The 21031-nt window shown below is 43.3% G+C and overlaps 1 protein-coding gene across 1 annotated transcript in view; it reads left to right on the top strand.

Annotated features, from left to right (window-relative positions):
* Positions 1 to 5712: 5712 nt before the first annotated feature.
* Positions 5713 to 21031, top strand: part of LOC308053257 (neural-cadherin-like) — a gene marked incomplete at its 3' end in the record, with an annotated part of 43923 nt that continues 28604 nt past the window's right edge. Inside the window, exons 1-10 of the mRNA XM_080364114.1 lie at positions 5713 to 5857; positions 6300 to 6525; positions 7801 to 8005; positions 8409 to 8520; positions 12784 to 13033; positions 13847 to 13989; positions 14340 to 14512; positions 14851 to 15019; positions 16199 to 16369; positions 20079 to 20251. Of these exons, the coding sequence (XP_080220240.1) occupies positions 5728 to 5857; positions 6300 to 6525; positions 7801 to 8005; positions 8409 to 8520; positions 12784 to 13033; positions 13847 to 13989; positions 14340 to 14512; positions 14851 to 15019; positions 16199 to 16369; positions 20079 to 20251 (1752 nt within the window). The 5' untranslated portion in view covers positions 5713 to 5727. The remainder of the gene's footprint in view (positions 5858 to 6299; positions 6526 to 7800; positions 8006 to 8408; positions 8521 to 12783; positions 13034 to 13846; positions 13990 to 14339; positions 14513 to 14850; positions 15020 to 16198; positions 16370 to 20078; positions 20252 to 21031) is intronic.

Genomic DNA, 21031 nt, shown 5'->3' with positions numbered 1-21031 from the left:
TTTTGGGCTTTTTGTTTGTTTTGTTTTGTTTCATGAGGGCAGCCATGGCCTGTTGCTTCCTGGCACCCCCTGACGTTTTAGAATAAAATGAATCTGACTCCAGAAACAGAAATCTGGCCTGGCAATCAGGTTTAGAGGTCATGCTATGGTCATGCTATGTGCTGCCTTGAGGTCTTTGGCTTATTGGGTTTTTTTTTCACCCTGGTACAAGACTGATTAAAACCATCTGTGGATGCCATTGCTGTGCCTTCAAATTCAGGTGCTGACAGAGAAAAAGCTTGCTTCACTTAAACCGTGAAACCATTTTAATGGTCAGGGATCATTAGACAAAACAGCAAGCTCCAGGATGAAGGTTATTGTGTTACCCTCTCTGTATGTATCTCCGGAAGAATCTTACTGTAAAAAAACTAGATGTAAAAATCTATGATGACCCAGAGGCAATAAATAAGTGGTGAGAATGTCTGATAAACTCTATAGCTGGGAAACAAAAAAAAAAGCTTAAAAACAGAAGAGGTAAAGTTTATGGTACAAGTATCCTTAGTAAGGTACATAAGAAACTATTATAACAAGTTAGAGAAAAGCAATGGGAGACCTTCAAAATAGAATATTCCACCCTTTATCATTAATGTTAGCATCTTAAATTTTTTGTACAGCTTATGATTTAATATTTCTGAGTTTTCATTATATTACAACAGCAGGAAGACATTTAAAAATCTGTTTCAGACCCAAATCAAAGCTGCATCACACCAGAAACATCCCTGCGTACCCCCAGTGCTGTTTTACACTCCAAGAGCCCTGTGCGGTATGTGGCGGGGTTTAATTTTTGTGTATCGACAGGAGCTGCCCAGTCTGCGTTTGCCTTTTCACACCTGCATTACACATGAGAGGCCCAAAACTAAAACTTACCGTGTTTGCACAGGCAGTTTTTTCATATAAGCATCCCTAGGCAGATGCATATGTAGCCTTCTCGTTTGGGAATGTAACCATGAAGTGGGACTGAACTTGCTCCCGTTTGAACACCGTCCTTGCTGGAACGTGGCGGGGGCTGCTCAGCAGGAGCTGGTGTTTCCTCACTAAAGCCATCAGAGCCTGGCTTGTGTGTTACGTGACAGTAGTGGAGTTTCAGCCCAAGCAGTGAGTTTGGCATGCTAGTGAAAACTGTCCAAAATTCAAGAGGAAGGCAGGCAGAAGGTTTAAGAAAAGCCTTTAAAAGCTTGACCTTAGGAAATGAGTGGATGGAAGGGACTCAGGGTTCTGCTCTGGTAGCTACACAGATCTCACTGTCTTGCACATTGCTGATGGAAGGGACTAAAAGCAGCGCTTGGTAGAGCAGAGCCAGGAGTGGTTTGCACATACAGTTATGGATGCATTTGCTTTACATCAGATGGGCTAGCTGAGGTTTCAACTGAGTAAACAAAAGCTATACATATGGAATAGATGTTTGCTGCATGGGAGAGAAGTAGCAAAGCAGCGAGGGATATGTCTGTGGAAGGGGAGGAGGATCTGTTTAGAAATTTAGCATAACAGGCAAATTGGAAGGCAGGTTATGGACTCTTACCTTTTCATTTCTTAGGCCACAGCACAGGAACCTCCTTTGGAGGCTGCTGCCCTGGTTAATCCAAACACACCTCTAAATGCCACTGTCCACCTTGATCAAAGTTGCATGAGCTATTGGGTCTGAGGTGCATCTTTTATAGTTCCATCCACATGTGTTAATAAGAAATCTTGCTATAACTTTTTTGGCATCTTTTTGTACATATAAAACATGCTATGGCTGTTAAAAAAAATACTGGTATTTTGCTGGTAATTATAAATATTAAGTCTTTAGAAAGAAGTTAATATACTCACAGTATGGTCACAGGAACAGCTTTTATTGCATAAAGCCTCAGGAAGCAACTTTTTATTTTATACCTATTCAAACAAACCTCAAGAAGAGACCTGTTTTTGTTAAAAGACAATGCTGACACAAGAACAAATGCCTGTAGCTTTTCTGTAGAAAGACTGGGGCTGGAAGCAAGGTGATTCCTAACCACTGCAGCCATTGGATTCTGCCGCTCAGGAGGAGGGATTTCTATGCCCCACACAAGCTACTTTAAACTTAATAAGTCCCAGTTTAAAGAGGAAAAGTAGGTGCTGTGTTGTGTGGAGTGATAGGAAAGCAGAGACAGTGACTGGGAGCTCGTCCAGTCATAGGCTCCTCGAAGGATGTTGTGTTTCTTTAATGATGCTGCCCTTATGAGACACGTTTAGGAATCATCGTAGAATTTGTGACTCACAGCACAATGAGGGGCTGTGTAGGAATCCTGCCTTGATGTCTTGTTTCAAGGTGGGTACTGCAGAAACTTCTTCGCATACCATGCTGTCTCTTTTACATTCAAATGATTCATTTTACCAGAGGGGGTATAAGTAAAATATAAACGACCATTTTTCAATGCACATTTTTGACTTCTCAGCTTCACAGCGTTAGTCCTGTCAAATCCATATCAATTGGTGCAGCTCTAATGCTCATCTCAGCAAAAGAAAATTACTTCTGTCACATTTTCCATTAAGGTAGGAAAATAAATGATTAAAGGAACACAGAGTTGTTACAAGCTTACAGGAATAGCCACTTAGAGTTTAAAAACTTTTTCCAGTTTTTTCTTTGCTTTCACATTCTTGTCCAAGGATGCCACAGGTATATCTGCTCTGATCTGCTGAGATGTGTTTAATCCGCAAAGACAGAAAATTAGCAGCTCTTCGTTGCATGGATGGCCATGTGGTGCGTTCCCCCATCCTTGCACTTGCTACATCCTAACCCTTTCACTTAGGTTCCTTTTAGCTGGTGGTTGATTGACATCCCTTTCATACCATCGCTGATGTGCCTTTCTTGTATGTAAGCAAGAAGTAAAGCTGAAGCTTTGGGGATATGCTAGTATCTCCAGGAAAATCAGTCCCCTATAGTATTGTCTTCTGGACTGATCATACCACAACTCTTTCCAATAGCCAGGAATTTTATCCTGTTTCAGTAGCCAAGTATTTTATCCTGTTGATAGTCTTGTTTCACAGGCTATGGAGCCTGGTTTCCTGATTATTTCCTTCCTTTCAGCAGGTGATTCATATTGACAAAATGGGTGAACTGTAACATCACTGGGTGATGTTGCGTTTTGATTTAATAGGATGCTGCGGTTGTGTCAGTGGAACAAAATAAAACACTATTGATTTCAGCGGCTTGATCTGTTAATGCCTTTACAGTTATGACAGTTGAAAAAACAAGGTATTGCTGGAAAAAAAACCCTACTTTATCAATACTGGGTTTGTTTCACTGGCTTTTTTCAAGTCAATGCAATAATTTTCAATAGTATTTGAATGTCATGCATCTGTAACACCTTAGAATCCAGGAGTTTCTCACTCCTGGTGTGTGTGCAAAGAGGTGTGTCTGCAGCTACCAGAAATGTCCATACCCCTGAGCAGTGAAGGCCCAAAGTGCTGCTTCTGAACAGCCCTTTCTGAATGACAGGGCAGAGCAGTGCTCTTTGACTGGCCTCCAGTTAGTGTCCAGTACCTGTCCAACACTGCTTTTCTTCGAGTTTGGGACTTGCTCCAACACAGACCTGACCTTTATAACAATCTTTGCTTCATGGAATCATAGAATCATTTTGGTTGGAAAATGACCTTTAAGGTCATCTAGTCCAACTGTTAACCTAGCACTGCCAAGTCCACCACTAAACTGTGTCCCTAAGCACCACATCTATACATCTTTTAAACACCTTCAGGGATGGTGACTCAAGCACTTCCCCAGGCAGCCTGTTCCAATGCCTGACAACCCTTTCCATGAAGAATTTTTTCCTAATATCCGACCTGAACCTCCCGCGGTGCAAGTTGAGGGCATTTCCTCTTGTCCTGTTGCTTGTTACTTGGGAGAACAGACTGACACCCTCCATGCTACAGCCATTTACTCCCTGCTGAGATTAGAGCTCTGATGTCTATATGCAGAAAACCCAGACTGTTTTACCAGTGTGCTTGCAGGTTGCTTCAGTTAAGTTTTGTTTCCTCGCCCAGAGAGAATAGCTCTGCTCTTTCAAGCCTGAAAAGCAGAAATAAATGCTATGGGGCTACAGGAGTGAGCCAGGTCTCAGCAGCAAAAGGATGATCTACCTGATATCTGAAGTTTATTACCACCTGTTGTTGTCCCCATCCTGTGTTTTTTCCTTTCAAGTGAGGTGCTGGCTGTTTCTGGAGTGGTGTTCGCTGCTTCCCTCACTTCTTATCTTTGAGCAAACAGCAAAGAAAAACACAAAGTCCAAAGAATGTTTATGCTAGAAATTCCCTCAAGCTACCGGGAAATGAGTGACATGTGAACATCTGAGCTTCAGAAATCAATGAGATGCAAAAGGGGGATTAAATGACGATAGAAAGGATTTAACAGTCTTGCTGGTACCATGCTTCTGCCTAGAGGCAGGCTTTGCTATAACAAAGTGATTCCCAGCAGATATTTGTCTACTCAGGTCTTAAAAGGTCTCATTGATGGATGCTCTTTTACCTCTCCAGCTGCTATGGAGTGCTCCATTATCCTTATAATTCAAAAATTGCTGGGTGGCTTCCCCCTTCCCCAATCTTTTCCTGAGGAATGAGTGTTACTTTTTGTCTCATGGGGTAGGGAACAATTGACTGACTCTGTACATCAGTCCTTTGCCATCTTCTAGCACTGTTAGCATGTCCCTTGCAGTCTCCTCTTCTGAGGACTCCCAGGCCTTTCCAGTTTTCTTGACAGGCTGTTTTCTTGTTGCGCTCTTTGCTCTTCTCTGGACATTTGCCATCTGGTCCACATCTTTCTTGAAATCCAGTCCCCAAAACTTTAGTTGACTGCACAGGCTACCCAGGGAGATTGTGGAGTCTCCATTTTGTAGATATTCAAAAGTCATCTGGACATTGTCGTGGGCAACCTGCTGCAGGTGACCCTTCTTGAGCAGGGGGTTGGACCAGATGATCTCCAGAGGTCCCTCCTGGCCTCAACCATCCCACGAGTCTGTGGTCTGAGACTTTGCTAGTGTCACAGTTTTACCAAGGTTCAGTGAGGGTGTTGCTTCGTGTGTCTGACAGTTAAGAGCTGTGCCTGCTTCTGTGTCCTTGTGCGGTGTTTACCTTCCGTGGGCCCTTACCTGGGGGCAGAAAGGGGAGGCACATCCAGTGGTTTGAGAAAATTAAACAAATTCGTGTTTGAGCTGGAAGAATTTTAGGAAGTTTTGATTGCTTACCTCTTCTGCCAATTTTTAAGAGAAAATATTTTAATTTAGATTTTAATTAATATTTTAATCAACCGATTTGGTAAACTGGCAACATTTATGTTGAGTTTGTTGAAAATAAAAGGCCCAATTTCACTCGACTCTGGATAAATACGCACTTAAAACTGTTTCATGGCAAGAGGTGTAACTGACATAGTATTCAACATGTATATCTAACTAATTAAAAGCTATTATTGAATAGATTTTTAATTAGTTGTTTACTGCACTTAATGCACATCGAGCTGCCAAAGTCCATTTCCGTACTGAATTTTTTGTGCATGCAATAAGATGAATGTACTGGACAATTCAGTTTGGTGTAGAGATAGTAGTGGATAAGATCTTAAACATTCCCGACTAAAGTTTGTGAACAGGCTATGTAGAGATGTGTGCATCGTTTGCAGATAACGACTGGTACCTCTGCCACGTGACACTCCTTGCCCCAGAAGAGGAACTTCTGTCCTGGGCCATGTACCCATACCCCTACCTGGCACGTGTTGACCCAGATGCCCGAAAAGGCACTCTCGTCTACCAGCTTGTCGCATACTACAATAACAATGAAAATACCAGTGCTGGGATTACTTACACACTCATTGCAGGTAAGTCTGGTAAAATTCTGTTAAATTGCAGATTTTTCTTAACTGTTTCCGATTTTATCATTTTGTTGGTTGATTTTTATCCCTTGGAGAATCCTTGAAGATACAGCAAGTAGAAGCTAGAGGTGCTTTAGGTAAAACAGATATGTGCATGGGAATCTTTCTTGCTGCCGCTTTCTTTGCTTTACGTCTATTTTGAAATCAATTGCAGCCTTACCATTAGCTTAAGGCTCCGTTTTTCACCCGTCCATGTCTCTTTTATACCTGCACCATTCAACAGAGCATGGTATGAGTGAGAGATAAGGTGCACAACTGGAGAGGTAAAAAGAAGTTCCTGCAAGGACATAGGCAGACAGTTTGAGGATGGCTTATGTTAAAATACTGAAGATGCAAATGTTCTTGCTGTGGGGCATTTTTCAGATCAGCTTTGTGCTTATGTTGATAGGTGGTGAAGAGCGATTCCGAGTAGATAAGGATACCGGTATTATCATGACGACTGGCTTGCCTTTGACGTGGAACAAGGAGTACGTGGTTACGGTGGAAGCCTCCGACAAATATGGCAACAAAAGCCCCTACGCCTCCGTTTCCATCCTGGCGGGTTCCCGGCCCCCACAGTTCACTAACATGTCCTACAGTGTGTTTGTCCCTGAAAATACTCCAGCAGGAGAAAAGTAAGTTGGACTTTGTTAGGTGAGTGTCCCCCCTGCAGTCTGAGAGGAACTTCATGACGCACAATAAAGCGACTTTTTGGTGTTGCTGCTTGTCAGGGCTGTGCATATGTGTTTGCCTATTACACTTTTAAAATAGCGTTGTGTTCTCTAAAAGAAATTATGTATTTTTCTGGTGCTTGAGAGTATCCAGTGTGGCACATGTTGTAGCCTGGGGTGCTGGAATTCTGCTGAAATGATTGTTTTAATGTTCTTGGGGTCTTACTGCATTGCATTGTTAATCAAAATAACCAAACTCGGGCTACGCATTTCCTGGAGCACTTCAGGTAGGAGTGTTTGCAAAGGACTCTCTTTTAGTTAATTGGACTTGGAGTTGTTTAACTTATATTTAAGTTTTCAGAAAGGCAGTCATTGCCACACTCTTGAGATAACAACGCACGTGTGAAGTGCAAATAGATTCAGCTGGGTCTCCGTGGGGCTCTGCGTTTGGGTGAAGAGCTGCTAAGCCAAGCCACAGTGGGGAGATGCTGCCAAGCTGACTTTGGTTTTATTGTCACTGCTCAGCTGCTGGAGAGCAGCATCGGCTTTTAAAGCACCATGTAGCAGGTGGAGCAGTGCCACAGGGCCATTAAGGAGTAGGAAATCTCAAAATAAGCTGATGAAGTAGGAAAAACTGCTGGATATGTGCCACTTACCCCGTAAAAGAGACTGAATGAGGAGGAGCAGGGAAATTTGTTTCCTTACCTAGAGCTTTCACTGACATGGGCTTAAAGTGTGTTATCACACTGACCAGAGACTGCTGTGAGAGGTGGAGCTTCAAAACGTAAGTCATGGTAGGGTGGGAAACATTCATTTGATGTCCTGCCAAGGTGGACAGCAAGATCTGGAAAGGCCCTGTGCTTCATGGGTCTTCCATCCATCATTTGAAGCTTCAAAAAAAGTCAAAAGCATAGTAGCTTGGTTACCTATATAACTGAAGTTAAAATAGTAACTGCTGTCAAGTATTTGGAAGGGTGCAAAAGGGAAGAAAAAAACATTTTCAAGTTAATGAGGTTTGAAATGTGTTGCTATCTAAGCCCTGCTGTGTCAGGGTGTCATCTTGGTGGGAGGAGGGAGGGCAGGTGGGCTCCCTGTGACATGGGGGTTTCCAGGCTGAATACAAAGCTGAGCCCAGCATTGACAGGGAGCACTTCACCTCTCATCTTCCTCTTCTAGGCACTCAGGAGTCATCTTTCGTTGTTGTTTTGAAGCAAAGGGTTATTCTCTCATTCTTTACAGAGTGGCGGTTGTTGAGGCTGTTTCTTTCCAGAGCCAGCCTCTTTCATACACTCTGCTGACGAACCCCAGCGGGCTCTTCAGGGTGAGGCAGGAGAGCGGAGAGCTCAGCCTGACCCACCCCGTGGACTACGAGAGCGAGCACCACCTCTACCACCTGCTGCTGAGAGCCATGGAAGCTGAGAGCACCCTTAGCACGGTGACTGAGGTACGTGGATCACTTCACTTTCTACCCACTGTTTCTGCAGTCTTGGTTACCTTGTCAACAGGATTAGTTAAGCACATGGATAGCCCAGAAAACTTGTGAAGATGCTCGGGAGGGAGAACGTCTTATGGTGCAGGCAGAAGGCTGGGCTCTGAGCTGGGTTCAGATCTAGACTCTGTGGGCATCTTTTATTATTTCTATTTGGTTTTGCCTCCCATCTGCTTGGAAGTGGAGGAGATAATACCTCTGTGTTACAGGAGAAGCATGAGGAAAAAGTTTAGCATCAGAGATGTAAGGACAGGACAGCAGCAAAAGGAATGACTTCCCAGGCAGTGTCCAAAATGGGATGCCTGTTTTTCAAAGTGTAGAAACTAAAATTCCCTCTCAGCATGTCCTTTTGTCTCAGGTCATGGTCCACATCACTGATGAAAACGACTGTTCACCTGAATTCCAACACTCTATTTACAGCAGAGACAATATTCCCGAAACCATTCCTGTCGGCACATCTCTGCTGCAAGGTGAGGACCATGCTGGTACCTTTCGTTGCAGTCTTGCCATGAACTTACCAGTTTGCGTTATGTTTTCGTGTTCTCACCATGAGGAAGGGCTGTCTCTCGTAAGATGTGGCTGGTTACCTTCCTGGAGGGCTGGAGGTGGCTGCTGGGTATCCTGGAAGCAGAGTTGTGGGTGTCTTCAGGTGAGGACCACTGTGCTGGGTCACACAGCTCTGCCCAAGGAGGGATCCCATGGTAGCCCAGGAGCAGCTAAGGCAGCTGACAGGCAGTGACTTACTGGGTTGCCATAACTTGTTTCCTTTAAATCTTGTGGCTGTATTTTAACTCAGCTTGGTCATCTTTTTGTGGAAGCAACTGCAACTAGTTTTTCTTTTCATAATAAGTTAAGAAAAAAAAAGAGGTTATTAAATAGGCAGCTAGTTTTATCAAATAGGTATTGACACTGTATAATGGACTTAGAAAGCGTCAAAGGAGAAGCCTTCGGAAACCCTGTGAACTTTTATATTCATGGTTGTGGCTTACCAGTCATCATTCCAAATTTGATGTGTTTAAGATGGCTGCATATCAATTGCATGTAAGCCCTGAGTGTGCATGTAACATTTTTAGAAGCTTGGATAGTATCCTGTTGAAAGATTAGAGCTACTAGAAATTCTTTGAAGCCCCAAATTCCAAGCAAAGCTTCAAGGTCACTCTCAAAATGCCATGGCTGCATAATTAAGGATTGAACTTGGATGGCACTGCATCTTTTGTCTCAGTCTATGGAGTCCAACAGACAGGGAATTAAAGTCTGTTCTCCAGCCTGTTTTACTGGTGTCAGTTCAATGCCTTCAAAGATGTCTGGAGAGTGACATCTGTTGTGACATGATGCATGCCACAAATGTGTTCTGCCTAAAACTGGGAGAATACTTACAGGCTTGCTGTCAGTATTCAAACTGGAAGTAGAGGCCAGGACTGCGGTGGGTGATGGGAACGTGGACTGAGACCTCAGCAAGTTTATGAACTGTGTGAGAAATGTGTAAGTGCCAAGGCAAGACTTAGCAAAAGTTTACATGACTAAGGTGTGTCTTTTGAAGACAACAATGTAAATTTCCTGAATTTGAAGCTGAATGCATGAAGGTCGAAGTGGTGATAAGAATGTGGCTTCCCTTGTGCAGCCACGTGCTGATAAAAAGGCTGCAGGGGCTGCTTTCTCTGAACACTTATCAAGAGAGTTCAGAGCTTACTGTGGCTCATTTTTTGGTTTATTGGCTCTTGGAAAGAAATAAGTTGATTGGAATGATCAACTCCTCAAATTTCCTTAGCATGTGATTTTGGTTAAAAAGATGAATGCTCTTCTCTCCAGTAGACTTGTAAAGCTGATTAAAATTCACCCAGTTGTGGGGAGAAAAGTACACCCCATGTCCACGACAAGCAGAACAGCAAAACTGTGCAGTATGGTTTGCAATTGCATCCCATTTGGTTGTTTTACAACACAGGGTACATTTAGAAAGGCTTCTAGAAAAATAAAATGCGAGGTGGCAGTCAGTAAAATTGGGGTGGGTGAGGGCTCATTTGGCATTGCAGGGCAGATCAGCGTTGGTAGCAAGGAAGCCATATGTGCAGTTACCTGTACCCCTGTGCTGGATGAGTGCTGAGCCATGAACTCTGACTGCCCAAGCAAGAATCATCTCAGGAAATAAAAAAGCAGTTCTTACTCTAGCTATAGTTCCTTGAGGGCTGGGATGGTTACAACATCTGGGTGTCTCACAAACAAACAGAAATCCAAATACAAGACAAATTTTTCCATTCTGTGACTGACTGGGTTGCTATGGATGGTAGTGAACAGAATACTGTGATATATGGCATTTATTGAAACTGTGGATGACTTAAATGTAGATTTTAGCCATCAAGCATTTTTATTGTAACACACTTGAAGTTTGGCTTCCATCATGTTTGTAGTGTTGATGCTATGCTAGCTGAGTCAGTCTGCCAACTTAGTACGGGCAGATTTATGCTCACTGTATGTGCTTTAGGATGCAAACAAGCCATGATTGCAAAGCAGGGAGGAGTGCTCTCAGCAGAGGTGAGTGTGCTCCTTCAGCCGCACCGCTGTGCCAGCACAGCGGGGCTCAGAGCAGTAGTGGGTGGCTTTGTGCTAACATACCAATCTTTAGCTGGAGTCAACTTGCACTGAACTATCTCAGAGCATGGGTACAGTCTGCACAGACCTGTTTGAGGTGGCTACGTGATCCCTGAAATACCTTTGCAGAGCAGATCAGTTTGCAGAACGGAGTAAATTGAAGGGGAATGAATTCCCAGTTGCTGTTGGCGTTGTCTGTGTCACATCTCTGTCATATCACAGAATGTTAGGGATTGGAAGGGACTTCGAAAGATGATCTAGTCCAATCCCCCCACCGGAGCAGGAACACCTGGATGAGGTTACCCAGGAAGGCGTCCAGGCGGGTTTTGAATGTCTCCAGAGAAGGAGACTCCACAGCTTCCCTGGGCAGCCTGTTCCAGTGTTCTGTCACCCTCACTGAGAAGTTTCTTCTCATATTTAAGTGGAACCTCCTGTGTTCCAGTTTGTACCCATTGCCCCTTGGCCTATCAGTGGCTGTCATCAAGATGAGCCTGGCTCCATCCTTGTGACACTCACCCTTTACATATTTATAAACATTAATGAGGTCACCCCTCAGTCTCCTCCAAGCTAAAGAGACCCAGCTCCCTCAGCCTTTCCTCATAAGGGAGATGCTCCACTCCCTTAATCATCTTTGTTGCCCTGCACTGGACTCTTTCCAGCAGTTCCCTGTCCTTCTTGAACTGAGGGGCTCAGAACTGGACACAATATTCCAGATGTGGTCTCATCAGGGCAGAGTAGAGAGGGAGGAGAACCTCTCTTGACCTACTAACCACTCCCCTTCTAATATACCCCAGGATGCCATATGGAAGTAAATGTCACATTCCCTGCTTGCTAGAAAACATCTGGGCAAAAAAAGATGTATGATTATTAAGCACATAAAATGTATTTTTGTAAATGGTTACAATGTCTTGGTAATGACTTTGTAGATTAAATCATAACCTTTTAAATTAAATGTTTATTGCTTTGTGCATGTCTTTCTAAAAACAGTAATTGACCGCTAAATGTAACAATTCGAAGTCACTTTAGTTTGTTGAGTTTTTAATATATTTCATTTTTCAGTGGATCAAGATAGTGATTAACTCTTAAACCCTTGCTTTTATAGTCTGTAAGACACACAAATATTTATTCACAGCAGGATTTTGAGAGATGTTTAAAAAAAGATGTTACAACTACCATAAATGTCCTTTCAAACCCAGATGAATAACTTTCTACGGGCAGAGGTAGTTGGGGTTTTTTTGCAACTCTGCACAGCATTTCAGTGCACTTCTTGAAATCTTTCTCTTCCCCTTTTCTGTTCTGAGTTAATATTCTGATAGTGGTAAGTCATTGTTGCTTCATCGGATGTTTGGATGATGCTGTAGCTGCCTGCCAGGGTGTCCATGTGCTTGTTACAGGCACTGAAATCACTTCCAAAAGGCTCTGTGCTAACGTGATGGCTGCATCTATATCCTCCTGGTAGAATAAAGAGTTTGTTTAATGCCAGTGTGGGTGTGATGTGAAGCCTCATTGTTTGTCTAGAAAAATGGCAGGGTAATTAAAGAGGTGAGCTCCTGCTCTTTAAAATCACTTTTGACATAACACTGTGAGCTCCAGCTCTTTGTTCTGCTGATTTGCTGCTTCTGAGCAGATGGGACACCCAAGTACTGAATAAACAGTTGCTGGGAAGGAATGTTTAATCACTCTTTGTACCTTGAAGCAGGTAATTAAAAAGTACTTTAGCTATAACATAGCTGGGAGCTAATTAAATTTGAACAGCATCCCTGGAGAGAGTGAGGACACAGTTTATGACTGATAATGTTCTACTAAGATGCATATTGATTGTGCGGTAATTACCAGTGTTGACTGCTATTTGTACAAAGCATGTTGTGTAGTATTGGGATCACGGCTCTCTTGCAAACCCACCTTGCTGCGATCACTCAGGCTGGAGGGGAAGAGTTGGTTTGCTTTTTTTACTCCCAGACTCCTGCTGAGTTCCCAGGCTTTTACCACAAAAAAAAAAAGACTTTCATGGATAAAACAGATTTAGGTGATGTCTGTTCTCAAAAGAAAAAAAACCAAAAGTATCTTCTGAAGTTGACTCAGTAGGAAATAGCGTAACCAAATCTCTTCTGCACCATGACCATTCTGCTAAATGTGTTCTCTAATAGTGCTTGCAACAGATTGTGACTCTGGCTCCAACTCTGAGATCTCTTACTTCATCCAGAGCACTGATTTTTCCATCACGCGTCACGGGGTCATCAATTCTAATCAGAGGCTGAACTTTGAGCGAGCAAACCATATGTATGAGTTTGTGGTGATAGCTGTCGATAAAGGACATCCCCCTCGGACGGGGACGGCGTCGGTGCGGATTCGAATGGCCAATGTGAATGATGAGGCTCCTGTCTTCTCCCAGTCCGTGTAAGCCAGCTTCAACACCTGCTTTGGTTTTTAAAGATGCTGTTTGTATGCGTAACCTTAATAACACTTGGCTAAATGGTTACTTGTTGTTTTGTGCAGCAATAAGTACCAGTGAAATCCAGGGATAATTTATATGAATAAAGGCTTAGAAGTTGACCCTTCCTTTCTAGATTGTATCAAAAAAATACAGCAGTTGTGATACCAGCTCACTGACTTTATGGAGCAACTGTTTTATTTAGAGAGAACAGAATGAATACATGATTTAACTCTACAGGAAATAAATTTGACTGTGTCGATTTCTAGGTCTCATAGTGATTGCCCATGCATACATACGTAACAGATTAAGATGATAGTTAGCAAACATTAAAACTTAATTTTATTATCAGCAAATTGTTTTATAAGGCCCTGTTTCAAATGCCTTATTTCCTTTCCTGAATGAATACCTTTTTCAATGAGTTTAAAGTGTGAACATGTTTTGAATACAAAACATAAATACATTTGTTTACAAAGCTAAATACATATTTACATTACCTCTGTAGTATCTGATGCTTTCCATTAGTAGATAGTGACATGAGAAGCACTGTGTGACAGATATTGGTCCTTTTTTTCATCTTTAAGATATAAGTGATGCTGTTTTGCAGTGTAACGATGATCAAAGTCTTGTCTTAAACTGATTAAAGATTGCATGATTGCATGCCCAAAACTTAAAAAAAATTACATTCATAGTGAATTTACAGCTCCTGGCTGATGGTTAATATGATGCTGGTTATTCTGGTACTGAATGTGCTGCCATTGCTCCCTTATATGTATCAGTTACAGAACTTTCCTTTCGGAAGATGCTGGTCCCAGCACCTTAGTGGCTACTGTTCGGGCAAAGGACCCTGATGGAGATGGGCTACTATATCTAATTACAGGAGGTAACGAGGAGGGCAACTTTGAACTGGATAGTCAGAAAGGTAAGGGAAGAGCTTTTAGAATGCAGTTACTTACTGTCTCATCTGTACTGACTCTGCTTCACCTGTGTGATGAAAATCATCAAAGCACCGTAATAATATAATCTGCAAATAGGGATGCTTCATATCAGTGATAATTAGCTCTTTGATGTGATGGTCATTCGCCAAATAGAAGCCAAAATTTGGGGTCCCAATCCTACGACTGTGTGGTCTAAGATGACTGAATCCTATGCTTTACAACCAAAATACAAACTGAACCGACGATACGGTGGCAGAGAAATGTGATGCTCACTTCATTATGTGTGCTTGTTTACATAGTAAAATAAGATGACACTTTATGTTTCAAAATTTAGGTATCATTAGACTCCGCAGCAACCCACCTCCCAACCTGAAAGGGCCACAATACACACTGAACATCACCGCGATAGATGACAACGCCTCGGGGGGACCCACCCCTCTCAGCAGCTTTGCTGAGGTTATTGTAGGAGTTAACGACATTAATAACAACAAGCCTGTCTTCAGAGAGGTAAGGTGTCTCTCTGCAGCTATTCTTTTCCCATCCATAATTGGAGTTATAGACTCTTCTTGGCTTCTGCTGGTTGCTGGGGGGCTCAAAGGACTGTGTTTGCAGAGCAGAATGCATCTGTAAGTGAACACACAGCTATTAATAGCTTTCTTCATACTTAAAGTGTAAAGCCTTTTTTCTGTCCTCTCCCTTAGAGCTGGATTTCTTTGTGAGTATAAGTAATAGAAGTTATTTTCTTCTGAGTTCCTCTCATGTGCTGGAAGAAATATTGACACTGTGCAACAAATTCCTGTGGCTCTGTGTAATGTATAGGGCTGGATGTTTGGGTGTGTTTTTAGTGTGCTTACTACAGCGACAGCACCTGGGTTCTGGAGAATCAGCCTCCAGGCACGTACGTGCTACAGGTAGAAGCCCATGATGCAGACCTTGGTGTCAACGGAGAGGTGAAGTATGGGCTCATGCACCAAGATGGAGCTTCCCTAGGCTTCAGCATTGACCCAGACACAGGTCAGTAGCTTTCAGGTTACTGAGATAAAATGAAAACGTTATTGAATTGTAATGAGAACGCCACTGTATGAGTGTGTCCATGTGGGCTCATGCTTTAACAGTGTAACTGCAGGGTTACCTATAGTAGCTTACAGAATAAGCAATGAAAAAAGTTTAGACTATAGGGATAGCCATGAAAATACATTGAATTTAGATGACAGTGATTTAAATGACAAATTAAGTAGGGAAACAAACACCAGTACAATAAGAAGATAAAAACCTATTCTGTATCAGTTGTCCACCTGTTGGATCAAGTGTAGCTGTAAGAATGCAGAGCAGAAAGTGTGACTCTAACAGCTTGAGTTTATTCTTCCCTTCAGTGTGGCCTGACAGTTCTTTAAAATGGTTTATTTCTCATCTCATGCACAAATAGGAGGTCCAGGTGATGCATATAGAGGCAAAACTCTCTTGCCAGAACAGGGCAGTGACAGACAGTCTTGATGCATTTCAGATGAAGGTGTTATAAAACTTGTTGATATTTCTATAGTCAAAACAGTAAGGTGTGGTATTTGCATGTCCAAGACTGTACAGGAGACTGGAAGGACCAACAAAAGAGCAGCAGAATCCCGGTCCCTGGCATAGCAGAGACAGGTCTGGAGGTGGCCTCCAGGAGGCTGATTTAAAGTCTCCAAAATAGAAGAAAAGAGCTGAGACAGGGAGAGACCTGGTCAGTGGAGAGAAAAAGTTGTGTACTGGGAGAAAATTGTTCAATTTATTAACTGAGCTATGTGAGTCTACCCTATTTCAATCTGTTCAATGAGGCATCCTCCAGCTCCCATAGTAGAGATGAATTTGGTCACATCATTTGTGCCTTCTGTGGTGGCTCTTTCCCAGAGAAATAATGAGCTGGATTTGAAATATTCAGTTACTTGGACTGTCACTGGCATAAACCTAAGAGATGCCTCTCAATGAGAAGGAGAAAGCTGTTGAGTCCTGGTAGTGTGTGGCATGTGAGGAGAGACAGGGGAATTGGAGTTGGGCTTGTCCAAGACATGCATTGCAGGGTTGGTGTGGATTAAACTTGATGGTTGTGCTGCGTGCAGTCAGAGCTTCCTCTTGTGTGGGAGATGTGCTGGTCCCTTTCTGAAAATTCAGTACCGAGGCTGTGACACGCAGGACAGGAGGTGTCTGTGTTCCCAGGGGTCATCACGACCACACAGAGTTTTGACCGGGAGCAGCAGAGGGAGTACACGCTGTCTGTCACTGCCACCGACCAGGCACAGGAACCACTGATCGGTGTGTGTCAGGTCACCGTCCTCATTGCTGATGTCAACGACAACGATCCCAAGTTTGAGAACAGTCGCTATCAGTGTGAGTGTTTAACCACTTGTCTCAGTACCACAACGTGAGCCTGGTTAGTAGTTCCATATAAAAATGGTCAGTTTTTTAGGTGACCAGTCTTCCTTTTCTGCTAAGCCAGTTACCTCTTAAACCATCATCAGTAGAAGTATGCAGAACTGATCACTGTCCTTGTGGCTTATTCACTGCAATACTCTTAAAAATACTGACAGTATTCACTCCTACAAATTAGGCAGATGTGATTCCTTTGTGACTTTTCATTGCCTTGTTTTGCTGCACACTGAATTTTTATTTGATGCCCCAAAACAAAACACAGCATCCTAGCTGAGAAGTCATCAGGCCCAGCTAGAAGAGCAATTGTCATCTGTGTCTCTGGAACACAGGACCTTTGTTTGAAGAGGCTAGAGTGCTCTTTATCTCTTGTCAGCCCAAAATCATTGGCTTCTAGCCTGCAACTGACTGGGAGCCCTGATGCCTCCTGTAATTACACTGCTGAGCTGGCTTTGCCCATTTGTCCTGATGCCGTTCCCCACGATGTGCTTTTCATCGGTCTTTCCTTTAATTTTACTTGATGCTTCTCCAGTAAAAAATCATGCACTTCACTACACGGGGACTCTCTACACTTGATGTCACCTACAAGTGACGAGCATACTCCCTAGTTGCTGGATGAGGATAAGCCCTTCCTTGCGTAATTGCCTCACCAAGAATGGCAAAAAATGTGACAACTCCCATTTGGAGATGTTCTACCACTTCTATGGAAAAGTCAAGTAGTGACCAATGACTTATTAAAATGAACATGGCTCATAAATAAGTCATCTTTAGCATCAGAGAGGCCAGCAGGATTCAAAAAGAGGTTGGATGGTTATATGGCAGGATTTTAACAAGGAGAAATGACCTGCTAGGAAATAGTCGAAGTATACATCTACACTTCGGAGTTAGGCACAAGGATGGAAAGAAAATTGTGTTGCACCTTTTAGAGTATCTTATAGTGACTAACTCCAAGTGCCATGTTGGTCAAAATACGCAGATTAGGAATAGACATTTCTGCATTCCTACCAGGATTTTCTGCAAACCTGGCCAAAGCAGCACTGAGAAACCAGGTGGGAGTGATCTCACTGGAGAGAAATATTTTCAGACAGAGCAGAGAAGTCCTTGAGGTAAAGGTAACGTTTGTGTAAAGGTGAACTTTTCTACCCTACCTTCAAACGTATTTCAGGTGAAATTTCCCAGGATTTTTTTTTTTCAGAAGTGGTGAAACCAAGAGATTGCATTTGGTAATCATGGTGACTTTGGCACTTCTGAGGAACAGGCAGATTTTTTTATTGTTCTAATGAGCACAGGGAACCACCAAAGGTCCTAAAGCAAAGGCAGCCCTTTGGGATGGGGAAACTGCAGATAATGAGGTCACTTTATGCATAGTGCTTTTCCAGCATCTATACATAGGTAATCAATGTTTGTACGTCACAGAATTAAAAATAGCTTTTTCTCTATCAAGATCAAATGCCATTAGTCATAGGTTTCTGTTCTTCCTGGAAACTGCTCTTTCTTTATTGCTCTGCATTAGGATGTTGGTCAAAGAATCTTATCATCTGCCTGCAAAACAGACATTAAAGAAATGCTTATCTTGGTGCAGCAGGGATGGTATAGTAAGTCAGTTATGCCAGCAGCAAGCAGAAGTACATGAAATGAGAAAGTAGGGCCCTTCCAAGTTGTTTTGTATATTTTCTTACCATGCGATTTCACAGGATTTGACTCTAAAAGTGTAAGTTTAAACATTAAAAGGATATTTTACAGTGTTTCTTAGAAAAAAAAATCTATTTTCATTAATCTATTTTAGTGCAAGTGAATCTCTTTTGAGAGTAGCTTTAGCTGTTACTGACATACCAGGGACATGAAACCTAGGCCAATTAAATATCTTGGGGGATGATGGAAGCTAACTAAAGTTCAAATATGTGTTCATGGAGCAGGTGGTTGTGGTGGTTTAAGGTTTTACTGTCCCACTGCCACAGACTGTGTATATTAAAACAGAAAATATGGCCACCCCACTCTATAAATAGTGTGCAAATCTGATTGTGTCATCTAAAAATTGCTAAAGGAGACACATACAAGGGAGATCAAAGATATCGAACAGTTTCTGAACAAGAAGTGATTAACTAGACTGACAGGGTTGTCTAAACCCAACTGCAACATCCTTCCCACTGCCACGGCTGTTTCAACACACTTAGCTGATGGAGCCTTAGTGCATGGAAATGGCTCAAAAACTCGATCAGGCAAGCACCCGTACCTACTTGGAGAAGGAATGGGGACTGGATGGCTGAGGATGGGGGGAAGAGCAGTACCAAAGTCAGATCAGAGCAGTCTAAAGACTGGGATATGGAAAAGATGCAACCAGCAGTGCTGTGATAGCTTTGTATGAAACGATTCCTAGCAGACAGGAGGGGAGTAAGAAATGACTGCTCATGACTTCCCATCATTTTGTTGATGTCCCTGCCAGGAATCAGGCCTTAGAAAGACAAAACGGATTACTTTTCTATGCAGTGGGTAGTTCATCTCTGCGACTCTTTGCCACCAGATTTTTAGAAGATATTTATAAAAGCAGGTTCAAAGAGGGACTGATCTGTCTATAACTATGGACACAAAGGCACACCCTCTGTTTCAGGTGGATTGGTGGGAACAGGGAGTGAGACCTAAGGAAAGGGATAATATGTATGAAAAGGAAAGACATGGACCTGTTGGAGAGGATCCAGAGGAGGGCACAAAAATGACCAGAGTGCTGGAACTCCTCTCCTGTGAGGACAGGTTGAGAGAGTTGGGGTCGTTCAGCCTGGAGAAGAGAAGGCTCTGGGGAGACCTAATTGTGGCCTTTTAGTACTTAAAAGGGGCCTACAAGAAAGACGGAGACAGACTTTTTAGCAGGGCCTGTTACGGTAAGACAGGGGGTAATGGTTTTAAACTAGAAGAGAGGAGGTTCAGAATGCACATGAGGAAGAAATTTTTACCATAAGGGTGGTGAAACACTGGCACAGGTTGCCCAGAGAGGTGGTAGATGCCCCATCCCTGGAAACATTCAGGACCAGGCTGGATGTGGCTCTGAGCAACCTGGTCTAGTTGAAGATGTCCCTACTCATTGCGGGGGGCGGGACTAGATGACCTTTGAATATCCCTTCCAATCCAAACTATTCTGTGATTCTATGAAGTGCTCATTGCCCTTGCCCTGGGCAGCTTCTCCAAAACACTGGGGTGTTTGGGGGAACTTCACCTTAAGCTGAGTCTTCATGCTTTGCGATTACCTACTGCCTCCCGCTGGCGATGCTGCCACTGCTCACATTCAGGATTAATTCAATTCACAAGAAGTTCCTTTTGGTGACAGCCTGCTTTTATCAGCAGCTGAGCCCAGCAACCTGGGCTGTGATCTAAAGCAGCAGGCGGGTGGCTTTGGGGTTTGCCAGCACTGCTATGAAGAGGCACAAGTGCTGGAAACGGCATCATCACTAAACCTGCTTCACCAGCATCTAACTTAACAACCAACATGTCAGGGGAAAGGGAAGGGGAACTGAAAGAAGGCTGTAGACACTTAATGACAGTACTTATAACCTGCCTCATTGCAGAAACATTTGATCTCGTGTGATGGGGACTATGAGGTCTTACAGTAGTATTTCTTTTATGTACAGCCTGGTAAAACAGAGCAAGACCTGCTGACAATACCTTTGTCTCTTCAAAGACTTCCTCAGTGAAGACACTCCAGTGGGGACAAGTTTCCTCCGTGTTGCAGCTCATGACAGTGACCAAGGCGCGAATGCTGCCGTCACGTACTCTATGTTGGAGCATCAGCTGGAATACTTCCAGATCAACCCCAGCACAGGCTGGGTATACGTGAACCACCCGCTGTCCCAGGTAAAGGGACCGGTCAGCCTCACCTCTGTCCCTGGGAAAGTAATGGAACAACTTATCCTTGGTGCTATCTCAAGGCATATCAAGGATAAGAAGGTTATTAGGGGCAGTCAGCATGGCTTTACCAAGGGTAAGTCATGCTTGACCAACCTCATAGCCTTTTATGAGAATGTAACAAGGTGGATGGATGATGGCAGAGCCGTGGATGTGGTCTACCTTGACTTCAGTAAAGCCTTTGACACAGTCTCCCACAGCATCCTAGTTGCTAAGTTGCGGAGGTGTGGTCTAGACAATAGAGTAGTGAGGTGGGTTACAAACTGGCTTAAGGAGAGAAGCCAGAGAGTGGTAGTCAATGGTGCGGAGTCTAGTTGGAGACTAGTATCTAGTGGAGTACCTCAGGGGTCAGTACTGGGGCCAGTATTATTCAATATATTCATTAACGACTTAGACGAGGGAATAGAGTGTACTATCAGCAAGTTTGCTGATGACACTAAGCTGGGAGGAGTGGCTGACACACCAGAAGGCTGTGCTGCCATCCAGCGAGACCTGGACAGGCTGGAGAGTTGGGCGGGGAATAACCTAATGAAATTTAACAAGGAAAAGTGTAGAGTCCTGCATCTGGGCAGGAACAACCCCAGGTTCCAGTATCGGTTGGGAAATTACATATTAGAGAGCAGTGTAGGGGAAAGGGACCTGGGGATCCTGGTGGACAACAGGATGACCATGAGCCAGCACTGTGCCCTTGTGTCCAGGAAGGCCAATGGCATCCTGGGATGTATTAGA

Source organism: Nesoenas mayeri (genome assembly GCF_963082525.1).
Source record: "Nesoenas mayeri genome assembly, chromosome: 2".
NCBI classification, from domain to species: Eukaryota; Metazoa; Chordata; class Aves; order Columbiformes; family Columbidae; genus Nesoenas; species Nesoenas mayeri.
Note: the sequence above shows the minus strand (reverse complement) of the source record. Positions and strands in the feature narration are given on the sequence as shown.